The sequence below is a fragment of the Salarias fasciatus genome, chromosome 23 (genome assembly GCF_902148845.1).
Source record: "Salarias fasciatus chromosome 23, fSalaFa1.1, whole genome shotgun sequence".
NCBI lineage: Eukaryota > Metazoa > Chordata > Actinopteri > Blenniiformes > Blenniidae > Salarias > Salarias fasciatus.
The window spans coordinates 7067241-7094004 of NC_043766.1; the positions used below are offsets into that span (position 1 = coordinate 7067241).

At 38.6% G+C, this 26764-nt stretch overlaps 1 protein-coding gene across 8 annotated transcripts in view; it reads left to right on the forward strand.

Annotated features, from left to right (window-relative positions):
- Window positions 1–26764, forward strand: part of lrrc7 (leucine rich repeat containing 7) — an 87674-nt gene that overhangs the window by 28062 nt on the left and 32848 nt on the right. For 5 of the 8 annotated variants that reach the window (XM_030083290.1, XM_030083291.1, XM_030083294.1 and 2 more), the window contains exons 2-14: window positions 11841–12043; window positions 14211–14328; window positions 15082–15160; window positions 16098–16187; window positions 17497–17553; window positions 18476–18539; window positions 20018–20092; window positions 20220–20364; window positions 20611–20683; window positions 20965–20982; window positions 23320–23449; window positions 24002–24117; window positions 24675–24744. In XM_030083290.1, the coding sequence (XP_029939150.1) occupies window positions 11841–12043; window positions 14211–14328; window positions 15082–15160; window positions 16098–16187; window positions 17497–17553; window positions 18476–18539; window positions 20018–20092; window positions 20220–20364; window positions 20611–20683; window positions 20965–20982; window positions 23320–23449; window positions 24002–24117; window positions 24675–24744 (1238 nt within the window). The remainder of the gene's footprint in view (window positions 1–11840; window positions 12044–14210; window positions 14329–15081; window positions 15161–16097; window positions 16188–17496; window positions 17554–18475; window positions 18540–20017; window positions 20093–20219; window positions 20365–20610; window positions 20684–20964; window positions 20983–23319; window positions 23450–24001; window positions 24118–24674; window positions 24745–26764) is intronic. The other 3 variants (XM_030083292.1, XM_030083293.1, XM_030083297.1) reach the window with 1 other exon arrangement.

Consider the following 26764-nt stretch of genomic DNA (forward strand, 5'->3'; position numbering starts at 1 on the left):
CTAAATATGCTATTTTAGGCCTTTTTCACATTCAGTAAATGATTTTAGTTGATATCAGTAAATCATGCCACCGGGTTGACATATCGCCCAGTGTCAAATGATGTAGACCAGAAATGTCAAACATAAGGCTCATGGGCAAGAGCCTCCAGTCATTTCAGCCAAACCACCAAGCAAATAGTAAAAATTTCAAAGAAAATATTGATTTTTTTTTTTTTTTTTATTTCTCAAGAGCAACTCAAGCTGAGATTTCAGTGATGCTGCCATAAAAACCACCCTCTTCATTGCTAATGAACTCGCAATAGCCTCAAAGCCATGCTGTAAAGGAGAGTTCGTAAAAACATTCCCAATCCAACAGAGGAGAATGTCTTTTGGATATTTCTCTGTAATTTGCACCTGAAGGTATTATTAAGATGGAATTTATGGTGAAATTGACGTGTTTTTGGTTAGTAATTGTTTGATTTTCCCCAAAAAAAGGGAAAAAATTCCTCATGCTTTGTGCCGCAACAAAACAAAGTTTAAATTTAAAGGTAGAATGGCATGATTTTACATGTCAAGATGAAATTGGGTTGTGCGTGGCATCTGAAAATGTGTTTGACACCACTGTTGTAGACAAAAGCTGGTTCACGGAGTAGAAATAACATTTGAGTTTGCTGTATTCTTGCACTAAGGCTTCCCTTTAAGGTGCACAGGTATAAATATGCAGCTATGTACACATAGTTCAGGTTCCAACATTATTTCATCATTCTTGTGTGAACAGAGCGGCTCCTCGCAGCACCATAATGCAGCACAGTTCTGCTGATCTCTGCTTCGTAAAAGCAGGGCTCTTCAGACAGAGCATTTACAAATGAGTAAGTTCATGGCCTGGAAACAAAAGACAAACAAATCTGTGTGTGTGTGCGTGTGCTGGTGCAGGTAACTGCTCAACGTGGTTATTTAATGAATGTAAGAAAGACAGAACAAGCTGTTCCTGGCTGCTGGTTAGCTAACTGCCTCCCACATGTACAGTCTCACACATAGACACACTCACACAAACATACATACTTGCTGCTGAGGGATTTGCTTGACAATGTGGTGTACTCGGATGTGAAACAGTAGCTTTCATTGTTCTCTCAGTGTTACAAGTAATCACAAAGTAAATGGCTGTATGAAAGTGTGTATCTGGTGTATCTGGAGTCTCTGCTTTGGTCGCATTATTCATGCAGTTGTCCTTGAGAGTTAACATTCACAGACTGTGACAACCACAAAGGTGAGGCGCCCATTGCCATACTCGAAAATATGCAGTTAATTAACACATCAAGCAGATCATACCACTTGTCCAAATCAGCTGTGTTAATTCAGCCTCTTTTATTTCTTTAAATATGGGCATCATATGAATATTACCTGAAATATTTTTGTAAAATCAATTTCATATTTTGCCACTTTCATGCTACCCCATTCATCATCACATTAGCACATGGATCAATTTATGCTAAGCATAGACCTGTGGCATTGTACTGTGGTGTGTATAGACTCAAATTATTCTGACAATGCTAAAATTATATTTCCTTATCAATGAAAAAGCATGAAGTATTCTTTCCAAAAACTAATAAAACTCTTGGTGTTACTTTTTATTTGCATTTGATTGTATTGTCAATTGTAGTCCGTTCCATTTGGGCCGTGTGTTTAAAACATCCTATTAAAAAATACCAAAATAAATCATAAAGACAATTTACAATTTAAGACAATTTTTGAACAAATGAGCATCTTTTTTAAGACCTTGATGGCTGCAAAAAGTGCTGATCAGAAACAAGTAATTTCAATTCAAATTGTGGGAATACATTACAATTTAAAAAGGAGGGAGGACATGAGCTACTGGAGAAAAATGCAAGGACACAGAATATTATTTTATGACAGTAATATAGATGTTTATGGATAGTTCTACCTCTGCTTGATACTTCACCACTTTCTTCCACAGACAATTCTCATCAAAAGAAGAAAATTTTTTTAATGAAGCCCACTCAGATGAATAGCACGTTTCTGTAAAGACACAGATTCATCAGTGGCTTGAAAATCATAATGAGTAGTGACTTGGCCTTTCCAATCCAGTTAGTAGACTGCAGCCCATACACGCTCTACCAACGTTGCTGCGTGTGCAACACTGTCACCTGCTGTTTGAAGCCACATAATCCACTAGTGATCATTCTTCTTCAAGAAAGCCTTGGGGGATTTTAGATTAGTGATTGGACATAAGTGTGTTTCTTATAGACCTTTTCAATGACGAATTTTGCAGAGTGTGAGACTCACGCCTTCATAAGAGACAGAAAGACACATGGGGATGCGATTTTGTAGCTCTTAGTCAGGTGCTATGAAGATGTCTCATATATCCTAGTCTACGTTCAGCGTCGCCAAATGTGGAGCGATCGCCCACTGAGTGCAGCATGTTCTGTTTCATGACAGTGAGAAAGAGAACGAGAGCTAGAGAGCGAGTATAAATACACCCAGATTCTGGGAGACGGTCTCTATGGCAGCGGTTACTATGGTGATGGCAAGGCTGCACGTGAAGTGACGACTGTCATGGCGCCCCGGGGAATTCACCCTCTTGAGCTGCTGGAAGACACACACACACACACACACACACACACACACACACACACACACACACACACACACACACACACACACACACACACACACACACACGCACACGCACACACACAGGCAATCTTCAATGAAGAGCAGTGGGACATGAGGAGAAAAGAGACTACTTGAGGTGACATTCAGAGAGAGAAGTGGCAGTATGCTGACCTCTTGCCAGCAGTAGTGAGGAGCAACTTTAAAAAAATAATCAATCGATTATTGTTTGTATTATGCCTCACATAACATAACCATAGTACTATACATTGGAAGAGAATAGATTCAACATATCGGACCTGCTGTGATGCACATACCTCTAACAGAACAGGACTCAGAGGTAGAGAACATGTGCTTCAATTGGTCTGAGTGAGGGACTGGTCAAAGAAAATAGAACGGGACAGAGAGAACAATGACCATAAAGTGAAAAAGTCACTTGGCAAGAAGTGTACCTGGCATTGATAATACTGGTTTATCAGTGTATAGATACTTTGAGAGTGACGATCAATTTCAATCAATCAATCAATTTATTTTTGTATAGCCCAGTATCACAACAACAGTTGCCTCAGAGGGCTTCAAGATGTTACATTTGTCGGTAAAAGTAAAAACAGTGAATAAGCATAATGGTAATATGTCAATATTTACAGTAACGAGACAGAACGAAGCAACCACCGCCTTCGACCCTCACATCCGGCAAGAAAAAACTCCAAAAACCCAGTGGGAAAAGAAGAAATCTTGGGGAGAACCACAGTATGGAGGGATCCCTCTCCCAGGGACGGACAGCTTTGGCAACAGCTAGCATGAGACAATAAGAAGTAAAGCCTAGGACAATGTTGAGGACAGTTCGTTGGACGGTCCAGCACAAGAACCACGGATCCCAGCAGTAGAACCGAAGCCAGTCCACGGGCAGGACCGACAGGGGTGTCCTCCCGGTCCGGACGGAGCTTGTTCATAGGCCTTCGTAATAGTGGAGTCAGCAACTGAAACTGGAGAAGACTCCCCCTCGAAGGGGGGGACAGCAGGTGAAAAGCAATGAACGGACTAAAGGGAATAACATTCAGACATTAGAGGACAGGGCTCAGTGCACCGTACTTCCCACAGCATTCTAGCTCCTGGGGCAGCTTTGTGGATACTTAACTGTTTAAACTAGTATTTAGTTAGTATAGTTTAGTTTAGTTTAATTTAGTTTGGTTTAGTTTAATTTTGTTTAGTGTAATTTGGTTTGGTTTAGTTTAATTTAATTTAGTTTAGTTTAGTTTAGTTTGGTTTGGTTTAGTTTGGTTTAGTTTGGTTTACTGTAGTTTGGTTTACTGTAGTTTGGTTTGGTTTACTTTAGTTTGGTTTGTTTTAGTTTAGTTTAGTTTAGTTTGGTTTAGTTTGGTTTACTGTAGTTTGGTTTGGTTTGTTTTAGTTTAGTTTAGTTTAGTTTGGTTTACTTTAGTTTGGTTTGGTTTGTTTTAGTTTAGTTTAGTTTAGTTTAGTTTAGTTTAGTTTAGTTTAGTTTAGTTTAGTTTAGTTTAGTTTAGAATCCCTAGCTGACCTGATCATAGGCTGCATCGAAGAGAAACGTCTTGAGCCTAACCTTAAATGTGGAGACTGTGTCTGCCTCTTTGACACCACTTGGAAGCTGGTTCCATAAAAATGGTGCCTGATAGCTAAAGGCTCTTCCACCTAGTGTCCATTTAGAGACTCTAGGAGTCACCAGTAACCCTGCATTTTGAGAGCGAAGTGCTCTGATTGGTTGATAAGGCGTTAAAGCATCTTGGAGATAGGTTGGAGCCATCCCATTTAGGATTTTGTAAGTGAGGAGAAGGATTTTAAATCTAACTCTAAACTCGACTGGAAGCCAGTGAAGAGATTTTAGAACGGGAGTAATGTGTTCACGTCTTCTAGTTCCAGTTAATAATCTGGCGGCTGCATTTTGAACCAACTGAAAGTTTTTTAATACACGAGAGCCTTGCTGTCTTACAGAAGGTCTCCCATCAGTCTCAGCTCACAGTGGCATAAGTAAAATAAGGCTCCAGGATGACCAAAGCTATAGACCCATGTTTTGCTGGGTTTTTTTTTTTGTTTTTTTTTTTTTTTTGGTATGTTTGTTTTGTGTTTTTTTTTTTTTTTTTCCCAAATGGGAAAGTTTTAAAGTTGATTCTAAAAGTAGAAACCATGTGTTTGTCTCTCAAAGTGAAAATGTGAGCTGGTTTCCCAGGAGAGGAGCCTGATCGTTGCCGCCTATTCTACATTTAGAAACTGTAGGAACCTCCAGTAAGCAGCACTGTGAGAACAAATTGTTCTGATGAGACAATACCGTAATAAACACACTCCAACAACCCATGAAGATGGATTCTGAAGTGCTTTAGTTATTAGCAGAAAAATTAAAAATTTTGCTGAGATTTTAACCTAATGCCAGTAAAAGAAAACCATTATTAGAGAAACATCCCTCTTGCTGGTTCTTGTCCGTACTTCCATTTCAGCATTTTGAATCAGCTGATGACTCCTTAAAAAGTTGCTCAGACACCATGATAAGGAATTACAACAATCTTTTCTGAATGAAACAATTACACGGAGAGTATTTCTATTTTATATTTCTGTATACCGTAACTCTGCTGTGCTGCATTACAGATTGACATATTTGAGAAGTTTTGCGTGCTTTCTTTCACACCATCTCTCTTATTGTTCATCTCCTTCATTGTCATGTCTTTCTGCCTCTTTTAGTTGGCCACGATTAGTTTTGATTGAAAGGAGAAATCACATTTGCTTGCACTTATATCAAAATATCTTTAGAGTAAACAATGCAGATCTAGTTACATAGCAGCTTTGCTGTCTTCTGAGGTGACTATGTGAACGCAAGTTGTGCTTTGGGAAAGATGAAGTGTAATATGTATGGACACACTTATGATATTAGTCAGGTCCAGTTCACGGTTTCATTGCCTTCCACAAAATCGTGGCTCATCTTCTTATCAGGAACTTCAGCAAAGACAGACAAATATAAAGAACATTGCGTTCGATTAATTATTTAGTGTTTGAAATCATCAAATGAAGCAAAAGACCAAACAACTTAAATGGAAAAATCTGGTAAGATTCTCCTGAAGATAAATTATTAAATACAGAGTTTTACTCAACACGACCTGAGTCACGCGGCGCGTGTGCGTGCTTCAGTGCATGTGTGTGTATGTGTGCACAGTTGTGGCTGTGGGTATACATTACAACAGCAGTTTTTGTAAAACTTCTCACGGCTTTCATCATTTTGTTATTTTTTTTTCTTTTTATGTCAGAATTGTTGCACTAATACAAGTAAAGCTACATAACTCAAGTGTGTGCGTGCGTGTGTGTGTGCGTGTGTGTGTGTGTGTGTGTGTGTGTGTGTGTGTGTGTGTGTGTGTGAGGACTGATCCACATGTAACGTTGCCTCTGCAGAGTCAGTCTGCTCTGTCATGCTGTTTCCATAGCAGCAGCAGGAGCCAATACAGCCAACCACACTCACTTCCTCGTTTGTCCCGATTGGTGCCAGCTCACTCTGACACTCTTCCTACTTTTTTTTTGGCTTCATGCTCTGTGGCAGTCTAGGCAAGAGTGGATACACTTCACTGCTCCCCTTACTTTCATTCATTCAGGCTGAGGTTGACCAGAGAGCTACAAGTTTTTAGTTTTTCTTTTTTTGTCCATCTTATTAATGCTATCTACAAACGGCTTTGCAGCCAGATGTTAATATGCAGAATTAGTCATCTTGTGGCATCTTTATCTGCATTATTTATTATAGTGTGAAGCTCATTTTGCATAGTGAATTTGAATAAACCCAGTTGCAGATAACAAGCCCTCTTAGCATCTTTTCTGGTCTTGTTCTTGCACAAACCCATCTGTGATGGTTTGCGTGTTATAAAAATGACTGCCCAGAGTTGTGTGTCATTGTTAATCAAGTAAACAATTGCCAATTTGTTCCTGATATTTGTCCCTTGTGTTGTTGTACCTGCCTCATTCTAGCGATCAACATCAGCTTCTCTCTTTCTCCCTCTGTTCTCCTGACAAAAAGCTGTTATTTTTAGTCTGCACTGTCGTTGCATATTTAGCTGTTACCACAATGGAGTGCGAGGGCATAATCAAGCAGCTGCATTATTAAGAGCTGAGAAAAACAGATTGTTTAGCAGACTGTGTTCAGATGTTGGCCCATTGATTCAGCCAAATCGTTAAACAGAGGACTTATCAGGGCTTCTACTTTGTGTAGTTATAGAAGATCTAAAAATCAAAATGTAATTCAGAATGAAATCACCATATGTAAGACATAAGGACCATTTATTAAGCTCAAAATCAGGTTGAGTGAAACTTTAAGCCTTTCAAATTCAGCAATAGTCCTACAGGCAGGATTCAAATAGAACAGATCAGTCCAATACAACTCCAGAAAATGAGTGACAGCCACAAACTGGTACCTAACGGCAATCAAGTTACTTCTTCCTCATCTTTTCATGACCTCTATGAAGCTGTGCAACTACAAATGTCAATTAGTGTGTGTTTTCTACTGGGTGGACACATTTGGTGATATGCATGACCAGTTTTTTTGTAGTCAGAGCTCCCACATCATGAAACTAGAATGGCAGGTGTCGTTTTGGTCATGGTATAAATAAATGTATTTTGCTACTTAGATCAAATGAATTCACACTCCACTGTAATGTTTTCATTGTCTGAGATTAGATTTGAACTAGTGAACATCTAAAAACTGGACACAAACTTGATGTTATATGTGGAAGCCGATTTTTCTATAGAAAGCACAGAAGATCAGGTCTGAGAGTTTTTCCTAAATATGGAATATCGGGCAACTGCACAACTCCTTTCAAAAATGTTTCTAGTGCCCTTGGAACAAGAATTGTTGTTTTTGTTGGCATTTTTGTTCTTTATGTGTTTTTACTCTAGCTCTTCTATTATTCTTGATTCAGGTGAGTATATAAATCATAATGCCAAAGTGCAAGACAGAGCACTTTCTCCAAAGTGTTTTTTTTATTGCTCTGAACTTGTCAAGAGTCAAAAATGAGAGTATACTTTGTACTACATTATCCATTATTGTACGGAACAAATTTGCTCTTTATTTGTAGTATTTCTATTCTAGAGGTTTTCCTCTTTTTTTTGGTCAAAATAATTATTATATTTATTTTTGAGAACAAAGCATTCCAAAGAGTTTTCCAAAAGCACATTTCTAGAAGAGATGGAATAAGCTTTAGCACAAACTCATAATCACAATAGAAATTCCTGCCAGTGTAGAAAAATGTGAGGAAAAAAGAATCAAACATTAGGAATCTTAACATTAGACCATCATTTAATTCCTGGTGTGGATCACAGCATGTGCAGAGTGAAAGTTGATGGGGCACAATGAAGATAAAGCTGCCTGAGCACTGGCTTAACCTCCATGATTAATTTTTTAGGAATATTTTTCCATTCCCGTTCATTAATGCGATATTTTTCTTTGTTTTCTGATGAGTATAGAGCATGTAGGAGAAGTGTTTCATGCTGCATAGTCCTTGTTAAATTCTCTCTAGTTCACCTATGTTTAACAAACCCTGGGTCATTAGCTGTAAGAGTAAGCGTTAGAAAGAATCAAGTGGTCTAAGGTGTGAGTGCCATGAAAAGCATGGACTGGTTTACACGTGCTGTAGACAAAACAGTAAATCCCAGCTGGGCTCATTACACCCGCTCTGAGCCTGACTGTGGATAAGAATGTATTGATTTTAATGGTCCGGCCCTTTTAGATAAACAGTCCTGGAGGATCTGAGGCCCTCTTATCAGATTTCGCAAGGCGTGCAACAACCCTGAGCAGATAAGAGTATGTACTCACAATGCTCAAGATCACACTGTCTGTTGTCCGCTCATCCGCTCTTGGTGTGGAGCTGGACATGTGTGTTCGTGTTTATAGATAGATAAAGCTGCAGGTCTTATCTCTGGGCCTCCTGGTGTCTTCAGTTGTCAACCCTTTCTTATTTTTTTCTTTTACTCTTCTTCTTTTTTCTCCTCTTCATCCCTTTTTGACTCCAATCTCTTCTCATTCATTGTATTCCAGCTGTACTCTTATTCCACTACTTTTCTTGTTGTTTTCCTCCTCTTTCCACGCCGCAGTCACTGATCAGACAGAAAATTAAAACATCTTAACAGCTGAAAATCATCTCTTTGTTTTCTCTGACAGTAGGTTTCAAACCCAAAATTTCTGTCTTTTGGGTATGAAATGATAAAACTGAGGGATGAATCCTCACTTAAGGATATTAAGACTGATTGTAAGCCCACTGATACCATTCAGCCTTATTTACCCCATTCAGATTTATTTATTTTTTTAAGGTTTGAAATGGAATGATGTCGTCACAGATATCAGAAAGGAGTCGGTCTAATTATACGGCAACAGGCTTGTTGTCTGAAAAGATTCAGTGTGTTAAGCCTTGGCCTCGGTTAAGCCGGGTAACTGCTGGTGGGTGCGTTATGACGGCATTATGCATCTGCCCATCAGTTTACACCTGGCAGCAAGGAAATTGCAGGAACAGACAGCGGCCCAGTTTACATGGGTGTTTTTTCAATCCGATTGAAAGCAATTGTGTTAAACGTATTTGTATACTTGGACGGCATACAAAGCGATCCACGATGAATCCTCTTTTACAAGGGCCCTGGATGAAGTGGATTATATGGCGTCCTGTGACATGCGCACAAAGTCTCTCGTGGAACTTTCAGATCTTTAGCTCTGCAGCAACACTCCTCAGTGCCGAGCAGAGTTTTTTTATCTGCTGGATATCTGCTCAAAAAAATGTTCCAACATCTCCATGAAGTGCTGCCCCGGCCGGAGTCCCTTAGAGTCTTTTGTGAGTCTTTTTTAACATCTGCTGTTACCAGCATGTGTTTAGAGAAATCCATCACTCGTTTAGTGGGAACCAGTTAATCCAAAACACCGGCCGGGCTGTCCGCTGGTAGTCTGACACGAAGCTCTTTGAGCAACTCGTTGTTTCGCGATGTGCGGCCATGTCGCCTCTCCGGTGTTTGTTCTCTTTGGGTTTTTATTTGAAAAAAAAAAAAAAAAAAGTGTTTCTCAACCACCGTCAAAATCTTCTGCTTGTTTTTGACTTTCCTGTTTTCTGTTTACTGAGCACATCATCATGTCACTACGTACGAGGGAACGCATGCGCGGAACAAATAATCCCCCGTTTAATCTGCTCCGCTGTCAAACACCGTATATGAGACATGAAGCGGATTATCGATCGTCGTAGACGACGTTGGACAATCTGATCCGAAATGCAATCCACTCCGAGTGAAGAGGATCCACTAGGGTGTTTATACAGTGTGACACATTTACAATCCGCTTCACTTTACAATCCGATTATACGGAGGATTTTTGGGTCCATGTAAACGTGGCCAGTGAGTGTAACATGAGTGATCATTTAAACAAAAAAAGAAGGATATGTCACAGACTTACAGTGTCACTCCCATGAACATTTAGGTGAACTACAACATTTGGGGTTCAGTTTTAGAATGTTGTACTGAAGGAAAAGCAGTGTTTAACTTGTAACTGCACCACAACGCAAAACCGAATGACATTTCCATCATATCCAAGTACTAAAAAGGATTTAGCAATTCAACATGCCAGTCCAGATGTTACCACCACCCCTATTTCCTCAGAGTAGTCTATAAAGCAAACAGTTTTTTTGGGGGGTTTTTTTCCATCGTGTTTTTTTGAAATATTTTATTTTGGTTTCAAATGCACAACAAATGTACAACAGATGACAAAGAAAATACTTTTAAATTTATCCCCACAACTCCCACCCACCCCTGCTCACTCTGAAAACAAACAGTTTTAATGGGGCTCCATTGTTGTGGTGCATGCGTTTAACTCTGGGTAAATCTGCTCCGATTTGAACAACCTAACTCAAATCACCTGTTCTGAAACCAAAACCTCAGAGATTCTCTCTCAGAGCAGGTCAGCACAGAGTTCAGGGACGGACTCAGAGATTGTTGAACCTGCTTTATGAAACGGACCTCTGGTCAAAATGTTGCTACGTGGATATTATGTTGAGCAATGTGATGGAAGGACAGCCTGTGTTGGCTGAATTGGGCCAAAACCTCAAACAAATTCAATAAATCTGGGATTTATTTATCTCTATTTGAGAATTCTAGCATGAAATTATACAAATGTCTCCTTTTTAATAGTGTATCATGAACGCTTTCATGCAATACAAAAAGACTAAATCTGATTTTGAAAATAAATCTTTCCACTTGCATAACAAGTGTGTTTGTTGTCGTATTCATCGATGTGTTTCACACATATAACAATGAGTGTGTTTCTCTGTTCAGAATTTAGTTGCTATCAGTTAGTTACACACACATGTATCTAAGATTCAGTTCCTCAGTAAATTTAGATTTTCTTTATAATGGCACTTTGGAGTGTTCTGTGACTGTAATTGTTTATGTCTTGTGTTGACTTAGAGGGTCATTTTACCAGTTGTGCATCGGCAGACCATTTAGTAGTGGCACAAAGCACTGTGCGCCATATCCCACAACCAATATTTTAGTTTTTAATCGATAACTGGCCATCAAAGGCTGCACAGACTGTGTAGTTTGTATCATGAAAACCTCAATGCTGCTGCTTGATCCATAAAAGTGAAACAATGGGACAGTATTCCTTTTGTCAGATTCAGGGAGTAAAATTGGACACGTGGCCGGTAGTTGATGAGTGATCACTGATGAGCTATTTGGTGTCTGATCTGAGTGAAAATTTACCAATGATGGACATGGAGGCACATCAGCCCTGTCACTTTTACACGCTCATACTGAAACTGATGCTTACACATTTTCTCAGCTTGTTATGAAATTCTTTGCAGTCAGTGTTTAATGCAAAAACGTGTTCTTTTGTGTGTTTATTTATGCTGTTACTCATTAAAAGTATCAAAACTGGTCACCATTCAGAAATGCAGCTAGCTGTAATTCCACTTTTCACAGATCCAGCTTGAATTGTTTTGGTAAAAAGCCTGCTCGTTCATTTGGATGATGATGGCAGATGTATTGTTTGTCTTTTTAAAATATTTTTTGCCTGTTAGGTATCTTTGATAAAATATATGTCTCAGTAAATCCTTCAATGATTCAGCTTGGTCTTGTAGAGGATTATCTCAATCAGGAATTTCATACACACTGACTACATCAGACTTCATGATGAGTCACAGACGCTCTGAAATGAATTCAGCTTTCACACTTGCCTTCTCTTCTTTTCTTCATTACAGTGCAGTGTCTGGAAATGACCACTAAGCGGAAGCTGATTGGCCGGCTGGTGCCGTGCCGTTGTTTCCGTGGTGAAGAGGAGGTGATCTCAGTGTTGGACTACTCCCACTGCAGCCTTCAGCAGGTCCCGAAGGAGATCTTCAGCTTTGAGAGAACTCTGGAGGAGCTTTACCTAGACGCCAACCAGATTGAGGAATTACCCAAGGTAGCTCTGACTCATACATTAACCCTTTACTCTTCAAATTTTAAACTTTTTGTCTCACCACTCTTTTTAGATTTTGTTGAAGGTTGCTCAGCTTCTCAAGTCCAAGATGAATATTGGTACAACACGGTCCATGCTAAATTTGTTTTTCACTTCAAGAGGGGTCATGAAAGTACAAGCAACTCTGTTCAATATTTCCATATTCATTTCAAATTCAAAAAAAGTTTTAACTCCTGTATGATTCTCTTATTTTAGATGCAGGTAATTTATTTTGTGTTTATAAATGATTTTTTTTTTTTGTTAAATTAAAATGGAGTTCAAAAATGTCCTGAAGTTTATGTATTTTCAATAAATTAAAACGAGAAGATTTCTCCATTTGTATTTTGAGCAAGGCCACAAAGTTAGTGGCACCAGCCTTGCTGTTTTATATATATATATATATATATATATATATATATATATATATATATATATATATATATATATATATATATATATATATATATATATATATGTATATATATATATATATATATATATATACACACACACACATATGTGTTTGGCTGACTTGTCAGCAGTCAATCCCTCAGGGAACATAGTTTGAAGAGTCTTGACCAAGGCAAGAACAAGATACAAGAAGACGTTTTGTGAGCTTAGGAAGGCAGAGAAGCATCTTAAGCCATTTGACAGTTTAAGAAAACCTCACATATGGCTACTGCCGAGCAGAAATGCCCTTCTAATATTCCAAGGAGGATTACAGATGCTGTTTATAAGAGAGCTGTCACGTTTTATTGATATCCTGTCCTGGTTTCAATGACAAAGATGTTGAATTGGATTTCTAAATATAGCACATATGAATGGAAACAGTCTGAGAAGGCTGTGTGAGAGGCTGGGCCTTAGATTCAGCTGCCAAACAAAATCTGATCTGCCTTTAAAATGTGTCATTGTGTGTGCCAAGATTGTATCAAATTGAATGATTGGCCTTTATGCAAGTTGGACAGCATGTTATGTATGGAGGTCCCCTTGTGTTTGGCCTGTTGCACTCCTGCTCATATAAAAGCACTTTTTTTTTAACTCTTCAATTTTTCCACATGGTTTTCATCAACCATTTTAAAAATAATGTTTAAAATACTTAGAAAATGTACACATCAAGCCTGGGCTGTATCAAAGAATGGCTTGAACTTTTTTTTAACCTTTAGTGATACCTTTTATCACCATTAGGTGTATAAAAATTATGCTGTTAGACTTCATGCTTTTTAAACAGTATAAATAGGATCAGTTTTTCACTTTATGCCTAAAAGGTTGTGCAACCCTCTTGTCACTTTCTATGCAAATTTGAGTGCTTACAGTCCGACAGTATGATGGGTTATGAGCAACAAGCCACATAATATATGACTCACTGAATACATTGGGTATGTTTTTTAAAGTGGAGACATGCCATTTTCAGGTTTTTGTGAATTGTTTATTTGAAAATGTCATAATTTTCTTTTTTCTTCAGCTTTTATTTTCAAGTGACATAGGTCAGGTAGCTGTCCTGGTACTCTAACACAGACAAATGCTCTGTCAACACGAGGAGGCAAAGTAAAAAAGTGCAACACTTTTTTTAATAAACAGATATGCGAATTACTGTTAAGATGTTTTCCCTAATTTTGGAAAACACTTGAACATGTATTACAATATTGAAGTCAAAAAGTTAAGTGTGTTCTGAATTTCATAACCTTCCCATTGCTATTTTAGAAGAGTCACAGCAGATAAAGAAATTACCAAACACACATAAGTCTTTCTTGATTAAGACTACAAAAAAACTTTGACAAGTTTCAGTATCAGTTCAGGGGAAAAAAATAAAATACAGAATGGATAATGTTGAATCAAATTTTGCTCAATCACTGTTGTCTGTTTTTAGCACTTTAATGCAGTCTTGTTCTTTTTTTCTGAATGTTTTTAGTTTTCATGCCAGGATGTTTTTGTCCTTAGGGGATACTGTATTGAGGATGATCTGCATTATTCATAGAACGATGCAGTTAAAATAGCATTGGTTTTCCACAACATTAAGTGATGCATGCCTCCAGCTGTATCTCCACACTAAATCCTTTTGTGCTTCTCTATTTAAAGTTTCAACAATATTGCCAACAGACTATATTTCTTTGTCATATCTCTGCTCCCATAGCAACTTTTCAACTGCCAGGCCTTGAAGAAGCTGAGCATGCCAGATAACGACCTGTCCAACCTGCCTACCACCATCGCCAGCCTGGTTAACCTCAAAGAGCTAGACATCAGCAAAAATGGTGAGCAAGAAACGTGATCTGAACCCTAACAAACCTGCTGAAAAGAGAGTAAACACAGTGAAAATCTGCTGAGAACCTGTTGGCTGTCTAATATTCTAGAGGTATGGATATAATTGAGCCCTTGGTGCATAAAACCCAATTCCTAAAATGTTGGAACAATGTGGAGCATGTAAAGCAAGAAGCAGTGATTTATAAATTTCCGTAACATCACACCTTATGTGTGAAGTGTCTAAGACGTGGAATGGAGGACAGTTTGCAATGTAATAATAAAATACATGTGATCTTTTTAAATTTGATAACATCCTCACATCTCAAAATCTGCAACAAATTTGGAAAATGTGAATACCAACAACAACTTTGCATCCTCATACCTTGCAAAACCTTTTAAGAAGGAAACATGGATATAATATCATTGATTGGTAAGTAATTGTTTGAAAGATTGGAGAGCTATTTTGGGGGAAAAAAATGTTATTCTTTGCAAAAATGCACAAACTGTAGTGAACAACAACATAGCAGAACTAGCATTATACAAGGTAAAATTTTGTTTTTGAGGTACATTCCTGCCGTCAAAAATTAGGATGGGCTAAACAAATTTTATTGAAAAAACAAAGTATCTGCTTTCTGTTTTTTTTTTTTTGTTTGTTCTTTTTACACTTCATGTAAACTGAAATGTGCACAGAATACTGTTACTGAATCATTTGTATGTCCATCAGAATCTTGTTGCTTCATCATATTCTTGTGTCTCTCCATCAGGAATCCAGGAGTTTCCAGACAATATAAAATGCTGTAAAGGCCTGTCTGTGGTGGAAGCCAGTGTCAACCCCATCACCAAGTAAGACATAAACCAGCACTGCAGACTGAAACCTGAAACAAGTTGTTGGATAGTTCTTGTGAAAGAACTTTAAATGCTGGTTTGCAGCAGGAGGAGCTGGATTTAATCATTATTTAATTAAAACCCAGCATTATCTCTAGTTTTGATAAAATGTGATGTGGCAATCGCGAATTTGAAACAAAGACACGTGCAGGGTTGTACAAACTGGTAGATTTGGATCAATGGAAATTAATATAGTTTCTGCTACCACATGCATCAAAACACACTTCCTCATTTTTTTGAGAAGCAAAGAAATCCCTCTGCAGATACTTAGTGGACTTAAAGAATACAAACATCTGTCAGAATAAGGAAAACCTCAGTATATGATAATGTTTTGACGAAGCTACTGTTTGCATCCGGACTGCAAGCAAGTTGTGATCCAAATGTTTATCAGTGCATGTTATCATGCATAACAACAAGAGGTCTGCATAACTGACTTCAGATCAGTTGGTCAGTGTGGCACAATTCCTTTTAGATGTAGATGTAGAATTTTTTTCCCCCTGTACATTCATGCTGCTTTTGTCTTCTTATCCTGTCAGTATACTATTGTTGGTCAGTAGAGGATGACTCCCCTGTCCAGCTGCCTTTGGTGTTGTTTGCTGTTTTGCTTTGAACATCAGGTGCTATATTGTAATTGGGGTTTGTCTTGCAGCAATGTAGTAACCAGCAAAACTAGGCAAAGCCAGACAGTATGCTGCAAACATGCTCCTTGTACTTCTTGCATGTGTGAGTGTGTGCGTGCAGCAGATGAGTCATCTGCAGGGTAACAGCAGCTACTTCTGCAGGGGTTGTTATGGAAACATTGTGCGTATTTTATTCCACCGAGGCCATTCAAGGACAACCTTTCTAACTTTCTTTCCTTCCTTCCTTCCTTCTTTCCTATCTTCCTTCTTTCTAGACTCCCAGAGGGTTTCACACAGCTCCTGAATCTGACCCAGCTCTTCTTAAATGATGCCTTCCTTGAGTATCTGCCGGCTAACTTTGGCAGGTAAACTGATGCATGTGTTGGACACAATCGCATGTGTTATTTATCTTTTTAGAAAGCAAATCCCTTAATTATGTGCCTCTTTTAACTTTTCTTTTTTAAAACAATACACCCATGGTGAAACACTTTTTGGGGCCTTTAATTGTTTTAATCAAAATTCGTTATTTTAAATGTGCCAGTTTATGCTTTTTTGTATGTTAGCTACAATGTGAGGTTACAAAAAAAATCCACAAACGTTAATTGTAGGTATGTGTCCTGTTTTACAGTATGCACTAAAAAGACTATATGGATAGTTATTCATCCTTGTTTCCAATTAATGGATCATAAGTACTCATGAACATAAATAATATACAATTTTTATTATCCGTTTATCCAGTCTATGGATATGTTTTGTGTATTTTATCTGCTTTGTTTTAAAATTCCGGTGTTTTGTAAGACGGCAACTATCACTGGACACTTCTTGACACTTCCATGCTTTGAGTGTCCGAAACGATCACATGATTGTTCAATGACTGAAATCGGGTGGAAATGATTGGATTTAACCTCACAAAACAAAACAACAAGCACAATCATGATCACATTTTGAATTCATCCTGAGGTACACAGCGGTTGTCAAACGTAATGACATTGACTGCTTAGATTGTTTCGGGCTGGTTGCGCCTGCTGGTGACGTCACCCTACGACAACTCCACTCAGACCAACTACAAAAAGCCCCTCACTGTTTGCTTTACTTCCATTTGTTCATTCAATTCAGCTTTCTTTGTAAAAGAAAAAGCATTTTTCTCAGAAGAAATGCAATCCCATGAAACCTAATGCTGCTTTAAACCTAATCCTGTGAAGACTACTTCCATAATTTGTCCAGACCAACCTCCAATTTTTCCGTCGTCCATCCAGTCAGTGTCTTCAGCAGTCACAGGACCATGAGCTGATATGACCACTGAGTACATCTGGTATCTACACCCGCCTACACTCACAGCCATATAAAAATATCAGATCAGGACTCAGTATCAGCAGATACCCTAAATCAAATGACTCGTTCTCTGACTTGGCAGCAGAAAAATGTGATTGGGACATCCCTAACAATACATGCTTTCTTAATGTGTGAGTATCATAAGAAAACTCATTCTTCCCAGGGACGCCGCACAAACTGAACATTGAAAGGCCTTGTCCTATAATCAAACCATGACATTTCTTTCTGAGAGTGCTGGCCACTTTACATTTGTGCCATCCTGTTGATGATTCAGTCATGAAGGCTTTTGTTACTACCATCAGTTGATGAACCACTACTACATGTAGTTATTCTGTTTTTCAGACTCTCCAAACTACGGATCCTGGAGCTTAGAGAGAACCACCTGAAAACCATGCCAAAGTGAGAGAGAGAGAGAGAGAGAGAGAGAGAGAGAGAGAGAGAGAGAGAGAGAGAGAGAGAGAGAGTGTGTGTGTGTGTGTGTGTGTGTGTGCGCGCGCATGCACATGAACATGCCTACATGTGTGCATGTGTGTGTTTCTCTGTTTCAGTGAGAACAGTTTTTTTAATTCTACAGCTCACACATAAGCAGACGGTTTATGATATTACAGAGCGCTATCTTGCCTTCCCAGGTGTCCAGATTAAAACTATATTTATCCCGTGCAGATGTTCTTGAATACTGATGAGGTCTGTTATAACAGGAATACATCAGTCTTAATGTTTTAAGTGTTCCCTTTTCAACATATTGCTGCTGAATTTAGCCTTCTGGTCATATGGTGATGAAAGAGGTCTCTGCCAGAGTGTCAATTATTTCATTTAATGATTCCTATTGTTTTTATTTTTGTCCTCAGTGTAAATTGTAAATTGAGATTGTCCTGTAAGATTTTAAAAGCTGCAGACAAATTACACCATTAGCTTGCAACTGTCCAAAAAAAAAATAGCTTTACTGAAATTATCTAATTATGTTAGTATTTTGAACTCCATTCAGACATTTTAAGTACAGCAGTAAGGCAGCAATAGTTAGCATAGACTTTATAAAGTCACAATTTAAAAAGAAACCCTTTTGATCAAGACTGTTAAAGATAGTGCTAATGCTAAGTAACAGTGGATACACTGAGGAGGGTTCTGTTGCAGTTTTCTCCTGGCTGTTTTAATGGCTTTTATTCAATTATTGGCCGTAGCTTTGTTTTTTTTGTTTTTTTCAGGATAGGGTACTGATATTTGGTAAAATATTATTCGGCCTACATATACAACAGTATAGTATAACAATGTCATTACTTTTCAATTGTGAATCGTGCACATGCTTTCCTTTTTGTCATCTCAGGTCCATCCACAGACTGACACAGCTGGAGAGGCTCGATCTGGGTAGCAATGAATTCTCTGAACTGGTGAGAATGATGCTGTTGTGTGTTTTACAAATTAATATGATCACTGTATAAAGGTGCATTCAAAAATAGACATCACTTTTGGAATTAAATATAACTCCATGCTAATGTTAGACCATTAAAGAGAGGGAGGGCTCAATGATAATGGCTTCTCAGTTTTATTTGCTAATTGTCAAATCAAGTTTGTGAATGTGGGACAGTGTCATTCGTATAGCTGGCATTCATTTAGTTGCTGAGGATAGTTACATAATGAAGAATCTGACTCCATGTTTGTGATTGTTGCCATGTTGTAAAATGCATTTGCGACTGATAAGGCATCTCCCGGATGTTGCTGTGAAACAGATGAGACTCTGAAAACTCAAAGAGCCTTTTCCTGTTTCCAGGAACATGCGACACATATGCAAGTTTAGCTTGTTTTGTCTGTACTTAAAGACTGAATTACACTTCACCACACACACACACACACACACACACACACACACACACACACACACACACACACACACACACACACACACACACACACACAAAGTGACAGAAAGTCAGGTAATCAAGGAGCATCAAGCATCTGCTCAGCTTAATAAATGTAAATGAAACATCTGATACAGACTGATTATTGTTCAACAAATTTGGAAATAGCAACGATAGATAGAAATTCCAGAATTAAAGAAGAATTTGTGTTTAACTCCAACTTAAGAATATTAGGGGTATATGTGGGTCTTTATTGGATATCACTTGCAAATGTCTACACTTACTACAGTTACTGCTACAAAACTGGCACAAAAGACAGAGAAAGAAATAATTAAAGAGGCTGAATTACTGACGTGGGCAAGTAGTAGTTCCTCATAGATCACATGAAGCTTGTGTGCTCATACCTAAACAATTAATGTGCAATTCACACTCAGCATATCTGTATTTGTAAGAAAAAATATGAATTTAAACATGGCAAAAAGGAACCAGAGCAAAGACAGCAACACTGGTTCTGTGTATCATCTAAGAAGGACTCCATCTACAAAGTTCATGTGTTAAGATCTAGTAAAGCATATGGTGAACCCTCTGAAGGGCACCTCATTTCGGAGTGAGGCACAATTTTAGCTGGACCCTAAAATGGGACACAAGGACAGAAAGGCAGGCGGAGGAAGGAACTACACAGACCCTGACAGCACGTGGCATGAAGGTCAGACAAAAATTTGTCCGTGACATGACGAGGTTGGCTCTTCATTCTGCCTCCTGCCAAGACACTCAGCAATGAAGACAGTGACTGCCAGGCATCCACACTCTGCCAGATTTTTATTTCTTTCTCTGTGCCAAAGGTTTTGGAAAGACACACATAAGAACATTGTTGGATCTCTGCTTACATATTTTGCTAGTGCTGAGACTGTGTGAATAATAATTGCTTTTCATAATATCTGCACAACTGCATATTTGTAGGTTCACCTGTTGTGCAGATGAGAATGTAGATTCTTCTGTTTGCATGCTAGCCTGAGGTGTTGGAACAAATCCATAACCTGAAGGAGTTATGGCTGGATAACAACTCTCTACAATCTATACCAGGGGTAAGAAGACTTCCAGACTTCACAATGAAAACTAACAAAACACCAAACATAACATATGATGAAAATTAATTGCAATTAATGTTTTTGTTTGTTTGTTTTATTTTTTATTTTTCTCTCCCCACCACAGTCAATAGGAAAGCTTCGTCAGTTGCGATACTTAGACTTGGCCAAGAATCGTATTGAGACGTTGGACACGGACATTTCAGGCTGTGAGGCTTTAGAAGACTTGCTGCTATCATCCAACATGCTGCAGCACCTCCCTGATTCTATAGGTACATGCAAATGTGAACATTCTTTAGGAAAACTACTAAAGTTTGATTTTTAACATGTATCCCTCTGTGCACTTGTTTTTATGTTTCAAGCCTGAAGTAGGCTCTTTACATCCAAAGCAACACAACAGTTATGTGGTCATTTGTTTCAGGCGCTGGAGTGGCAGTTTACCGGTATTCCAGATGTCACGATTATTTCCTACAGAAAGTGATTTTTTTAATCCTTATGTGTATTTGCATGTGATAAAGGAATGTTGAAGAAGCTGACAACCCTGAAGGTAGATGACAACCAGCTGACCTCACTGCCTAACACCATTGGGAGGTAAGGAACACACACAGACACATATACACAGACACACACACACATAAACACACACATGCACGCACGCACGCATGCACACATGAGCACATGAACACATGCACACACTGTTTTGTTAAATTTACCTACTCCACCAGAATCTTTTGTTAGCTCAGATGATCTCAGCAGGGGATCATTTATCTTTGGAGGGTTGTTGTTTTCCTATTTTTATTACTGTGCTGTTATGCTGGCTGATGATTGGGGGGGTTCTGTGTGTTGTGTTCGCTGCGTTGCTGTGGCATTAGTGCGAAGCCGAAGCAAGGGTGAGTAACATTAGCCTGATGGATCCAGGGATGTGTTCAGAGACAGACAGATGTTCAACAGCGTAACAGATACAAAGAAACCTAGTGGTCAATGTGGCAAACATCTTATTTTCTCTCAAATTACATGCAAACATGAAAAAGAGTTCATTTTCTTCATGCTTGGTCACAATGTTTGAAAATATCCTCTTTTTGAAAAATGTACAAACCCGGTGCAGTTGCAGGGTTAAGATGGAAAATGATTGCATGTAAGACCATTACAGTAACATACAAATGGAAATCGTCATTATTATTAATTACAGTCTATACTCAGCAGTCACATTCAACACTAAAAGATGAATAAGTGCTGAAATAAACAGTTGTTATTTGTGGGGAAATATTAACTTAAATGCATTTTGAGGAAAAACCTTCTAAATAAGACCCACAAGAGCTGACAAACATGAGACAGCATTAAATTGGTCAACATCATTTACCTTTTCTTAATTAATATTTTTTTAACATTTGATTTAGGAATATAACTATTTGCAACTTTTGTATCTGAACACATTGAAAGCATTTTGTCTTCCTGAACAAGTCCCAGGCTTTAGCTTCAATAAGTAGTATTATAGATTCATTTTCCTTCAAAGGTCCCTTACCCTTCTAATGTTGTGTTTCAGTTTTTTTTCCTACTAATGACAGATGTGATCCTCTTTTGACTCTCCTGTTTCTGCATAAATTACGTTTAGATGAATAACTTTGTTATTTACATGAGATCTATGTGCAGTGTATCACAGTGACTATTGCAGTGTATTCACTTTTAAGCTACATAATGCAACAGGGTTCTGAATATCGCTTTAAGGTTGAACATATGCACATATGCATATGCACATATGTATGCAAACCATATTAACCAACATATGAATAGGTCCTCCTCGGAATTTCACAATATTATATTCAAATGTTTTATGTCCATCAAAGTGTCTATCTATATTAGAATAGCTGTAGTTTGTTTTTGATCCATGTGATTCTGCCCCATTGTGCATGACTGATGTCAAAGACTGAGCATTCTGCTCAAAACCTGCAGGGAACTTATAGTGAGCAGTCCCATTACATGGTGCAATCTTCTTACCAAAGACATGCTCAATACGCAAAGCCCATTTAAATAGATGGATCTTGTTATATAAATATGATAAATCATATTTTAGGCATTTACTAGCTTAATATTTCAAGCATAAAAGAGAGAGGTGTTTTTATTTGGAAACAGGATTACTAACGCTAAGAACTATATAAGTTTTTTTTCTAAGTTTCATGTATGAAACTCCACTCCTCTCCTCTCCTCTCCTCTCCTCTCTTCTCCTCTCCTGTCAGACCGTATGGTGGCCCAGATGGTCCAGTCCATTGGGAATAATAAGAGCAGACTAATGCAATGTTAACAGTGACAGTACATTAATGTAAAACTGTTGTCTCATTAGCATTAGCCTGCTGTTTGCGTCATGCTAGGCCAGCAAAAGCAGTCAAAGAGGGGGGAGGGTCACGGTGTCCTGTCAAGGGCCTGCTATGGATGTTGCTGTATATTTGAGTGGAGCGGAGACGTTGAGATAAAGGATGACTAATTTCACACATCAACTCCCCCAAAGACTCTGAAAGCAGTGAATTCAGTGAAAGGGCAAATTGACTGATTGATTCTTCATTGTGCTGATCTTCTCCTTCTCTCAACTGTCTCCCCTCATAAGCTGTTGTAAATATTCCTTTTCATCATGACATGCTAACAGATACGGCTGGTGTCAGTGTTTATTTATATCTCTGTCAACAAATCCCATAAAAGCTTTGAAAGTGTCCAATGTCACCACATGTCTGTGATGTTTAATCAAATTCAGTGCTTTTTTTTTTTAATTGTACATTTTGTAAAAAGAGATTGATATATTTCTTTAATTGCATGAAAAATTCAACTTAAACTTTTTTTCATGAATATATTCAACTGTATCATAATCTTTATTTCGTCTATAAGAACAACTGGAGAAAAATATGATGATGTAAAGAGGTGTAAAAACAGGAGTGCAATTATATGGATTTTTTAATATGGATTACAACAAAGCTCAATGTCACAAACATGATTATATTATAGATTTTTTTTTTTATAAAGAATCAATTCATTCCATGTTTTGTTTTTTTGTTTTTTTATAGGATTTGTTGACTTTTGTAAAAACAATGAATGTCGCTTCTCTTATCCTTTAAAGCCCGCGCCAAAGTAATCTGTCATTGCAGCAGAGATTGTGTCTCCTTTATGTCACAATATTTTCATTTCTTTTTCCTTCATGCTCTCTCAATGTCCTGCTTCCCACCCCTTTTCATTTTATTCAGTCTGTCTCTGTTGGAGGAGTTGGACTGTAGTTGTAATGAGTTGGAGTCGTTGCCTCCCACCATTGGCTACTTGCACAGTCTGAGGACCTTCGCTGCTGATGAAAACTTCCTCACAGAGCTGCCCCGGGAGGTATCAAGATTATAACTGGATTAACTTCTCTATTACACCCAGAGTCTTGTATTACTTATAAGAAGCATAGCATTGGTTTGGAATCATGAGTAAACTACACAAAGCTCAAGCATTTAATTTCTGTTTCCAATCTATTGCTGACATTCTTTAAAATAACTGACATCTTTGTAGTATCTGATTATTGTGATGGCCATTTCCAACATTTTTCCTTCTTCAAACTAAGTAGTTGTCCAAATAATACTTTAGTTAGTCTGTGTTGCTACGTATGACACTCTGCATTTAATTATGGTAATCAGTTCTCTGGAAATATCGTTCAAGGACTTTAAAATGTGAATAAGAGAGAACAATGACGATTCATGTTTTGTTGTATGATACTGTATCATGTGGTAAATGTCAGATTGTAAATGAAATGCTCACTAATTTCAACAACATCAAACCTTGCAGTAGCCTAAGTAAAGCAGCTGATTTAAATGATTAATTCGTACAGCCTCTCAAGTAATTTTAGGAGATTTGATGGGTTGGTTTGTGTTTCTGTTTGTGTATCTGCCTCAGATTGGAAACTGTAAGAATGTGACAGTAATGTCACTACGTTCCAACAAACTAGAGTTTCTACCTGATGAGATTGGACAGATGACCAAACTACGAGTCCTTAACCTCAGTGACAACAGGTATACACACACACACACACACACACACACACACACACACACACACACACACACACACACACACACACACACACACACACACACACACACACACACACACACACACACACAATGTCAATATCCTGTAAACTAATTCAAACTACTACTTACCTAACCCAAACTACAACATAACCCTAGTGGCTTACCCTAAAACTAAATAAGGGCAGTATTTTGTGGGTTTTGAGTGTGTTTTAACCCATTCGCCCTCACATAAACCATAACTAATGAAAATCCATGACTTCTCTTGACCCTAACCTAACTGTAACCTTAACATTCGAATGTGAACCCACAAATGTAGTGTGCGCTCAGTTTTTGGGCGCTACACAGGATCACTTGCAGGTGACACTTTCTGAAAAGGCCCTTTTGCAGCCCTTCTGTGGCTGCATGTGGTTTCCATGGAAATAGGTGAGTGTGTTGCTATCTTGCAGGATGCACAGTGCGTGGGCAAGTTAAAGATCTCATTCCTTTTCTTTCTCAATCTCCTCTTCCCTGTTTCCCTCTTCTTCCTTTTCACTCAGGTTGAAGAATCTCCCATTTACCTTCACTAAGCTGAAAGACCTGGCAGCTTTGTGGCTCTCTGACAATCAGGTATCTCTTTCCATCATTCTGCACTGTCTAAAAGATCAACCGAGCTGACACAACACACAGACATCAACATATGAATCAAATTCATTAAATGTTACATTACAAAAAAAGGTTACATTACAATTTGTTTTGTTCTATTATTCAATCCATTAGGCATTGTGATATGTTAGATGTCATGATATCTATTTAAAAACATAATAAAGAGCAGTGAACCTTTACAAAATAGTGCAAAGGAATGAATGAATCTATGAAAAAAAAAACAACAACAAACAAAAACTTTATTTCTAACAAAGATTTAATAATAACACACAATGATAATATGAAAACAGTGTACTCCTCCCAATGTTATTGATTGTTTTTAGATTAAAAAGGCCATGTGTAGATGAGTGTGGTCAGGGCATAAATCTAGATTAGGTTCAAACTGACAGCAATGTTTATTAGTTGCAGTGGGACCTCACACAAAAGGTGCAGGAAGAAGTTCAAAGAAGAGCATGATTGCATGATAGATGAAATTGAAAGCCTTCGAGATCTAGAATGAAATGAAAAGGTGAATCAGTGATAAAATTGGACAGCAGGACATTAAACAGGCTAAAAAGACAGACCTACAAAGACGTATGGACAGACTCAGACCTGTGTTTACACACCAGTACGTAAAATCTTAAAAAGAGATAGCTGTGAGTAATCAAAACCAACATAAGGTAAGGCATATGAAGGTTAATTCAATAAAACACAAAAGATGAACAGAGATAAGATAAATATGTACATAGAAACATGAAACCAAATGAAAACTTGAAAAAAAGTACTTTCTGGCAATTTGACACATGACATGTGCCAAGTTGCTAGAAACATAATGTGCATCTTTGCATGACTCAAAAAAGTCAAATAGAAGAAGTGATGAAACGCAAAGACATCTGGAACAATAAGGGAACAGTGAGCAACATGTTAAGAAAAGACAAAATTCACATCAAAAAACAAGATAACAGGAACTCAAAACATCCAAATTGAGCTGGGTGGGAGGGGAGGGATGTAGATTAGGGATCAAAGTCAAGACAAATAAAAAGCATTAAACAATGACCAAAGTCTCTTAAAAATAGTATAGTATCCGGGGGCATTTGGGAGGAAGACCCACTAACAGGGCGAGCACACTGATGGAACAGGGAACGCTAACTGGCAACCCTAGATGGTGGCCTGGAAGCAAAGCAAGCATGCCTTGCTTGCCTTTCCTGAAGGTGGAATGGTAAAAGGACAAGAGGTGGGCAACGCCCCAATGGTGCGCCAAAACGGATGCCGACAGTGTCAAAGCCAAAGTCCCTCCGGGGACCGGGCAGAGGGCAGAAGGGGTCGAAGGCAAAACCCCTCCCGTGGCTGTACAGGAGTTGCAGGGGCATCAAAGGCACAACCCCCTACCAGGGCAGACTGGGAGACCAAGGGCGTTTACGTGCCTCCCCGGGGGCCAAGTGGAAAGTGGGGCACATTGAAAGCAAAACCTCTCCAAGGGCCGTGTTGGAGGTTGATGGAGCTGATGGCAGATCTTGTCCAGGGCAAAACGTGGGCCGACAACAATGGGAGAATAACCCCTCTGGAGGCTTGAGCGGAAGGCCGACACTATCGATGGCAATTCACCTTTAAGGGCTAAGCAAGTAGTCAATGGCAATGCAAGCATAGCCCTTCTAGGTGCCAAGAAGGTGGCTGAGCAGCGAAGGCAAAACTTGTTGGTTGTCAACCTTAAGACCAAGGGCGTTAAAAAGCAGATCCCCTCTGGGGGTCAAGCAGGGAGCCAAGGGCACAAACCCACCCAGGGGCTGAGCGGAAGACAAACAACATTGAAGGCAGATCCCTGCCAGGGGTCAAGCAGGAGGCCAATGTCTTCAAATAATAGATCCACTTTGGTGGCTGGGAGAGCACAATAGCATCTTGGGAAGACCCCTTAAGAGGTCTGCACATGAGGATCTTGGCTTACAGGCCAGACTTCAGTTGTGGTCAGAGATGCAGGCCTATGGTTTCAAAGACAGATCATTTCCTT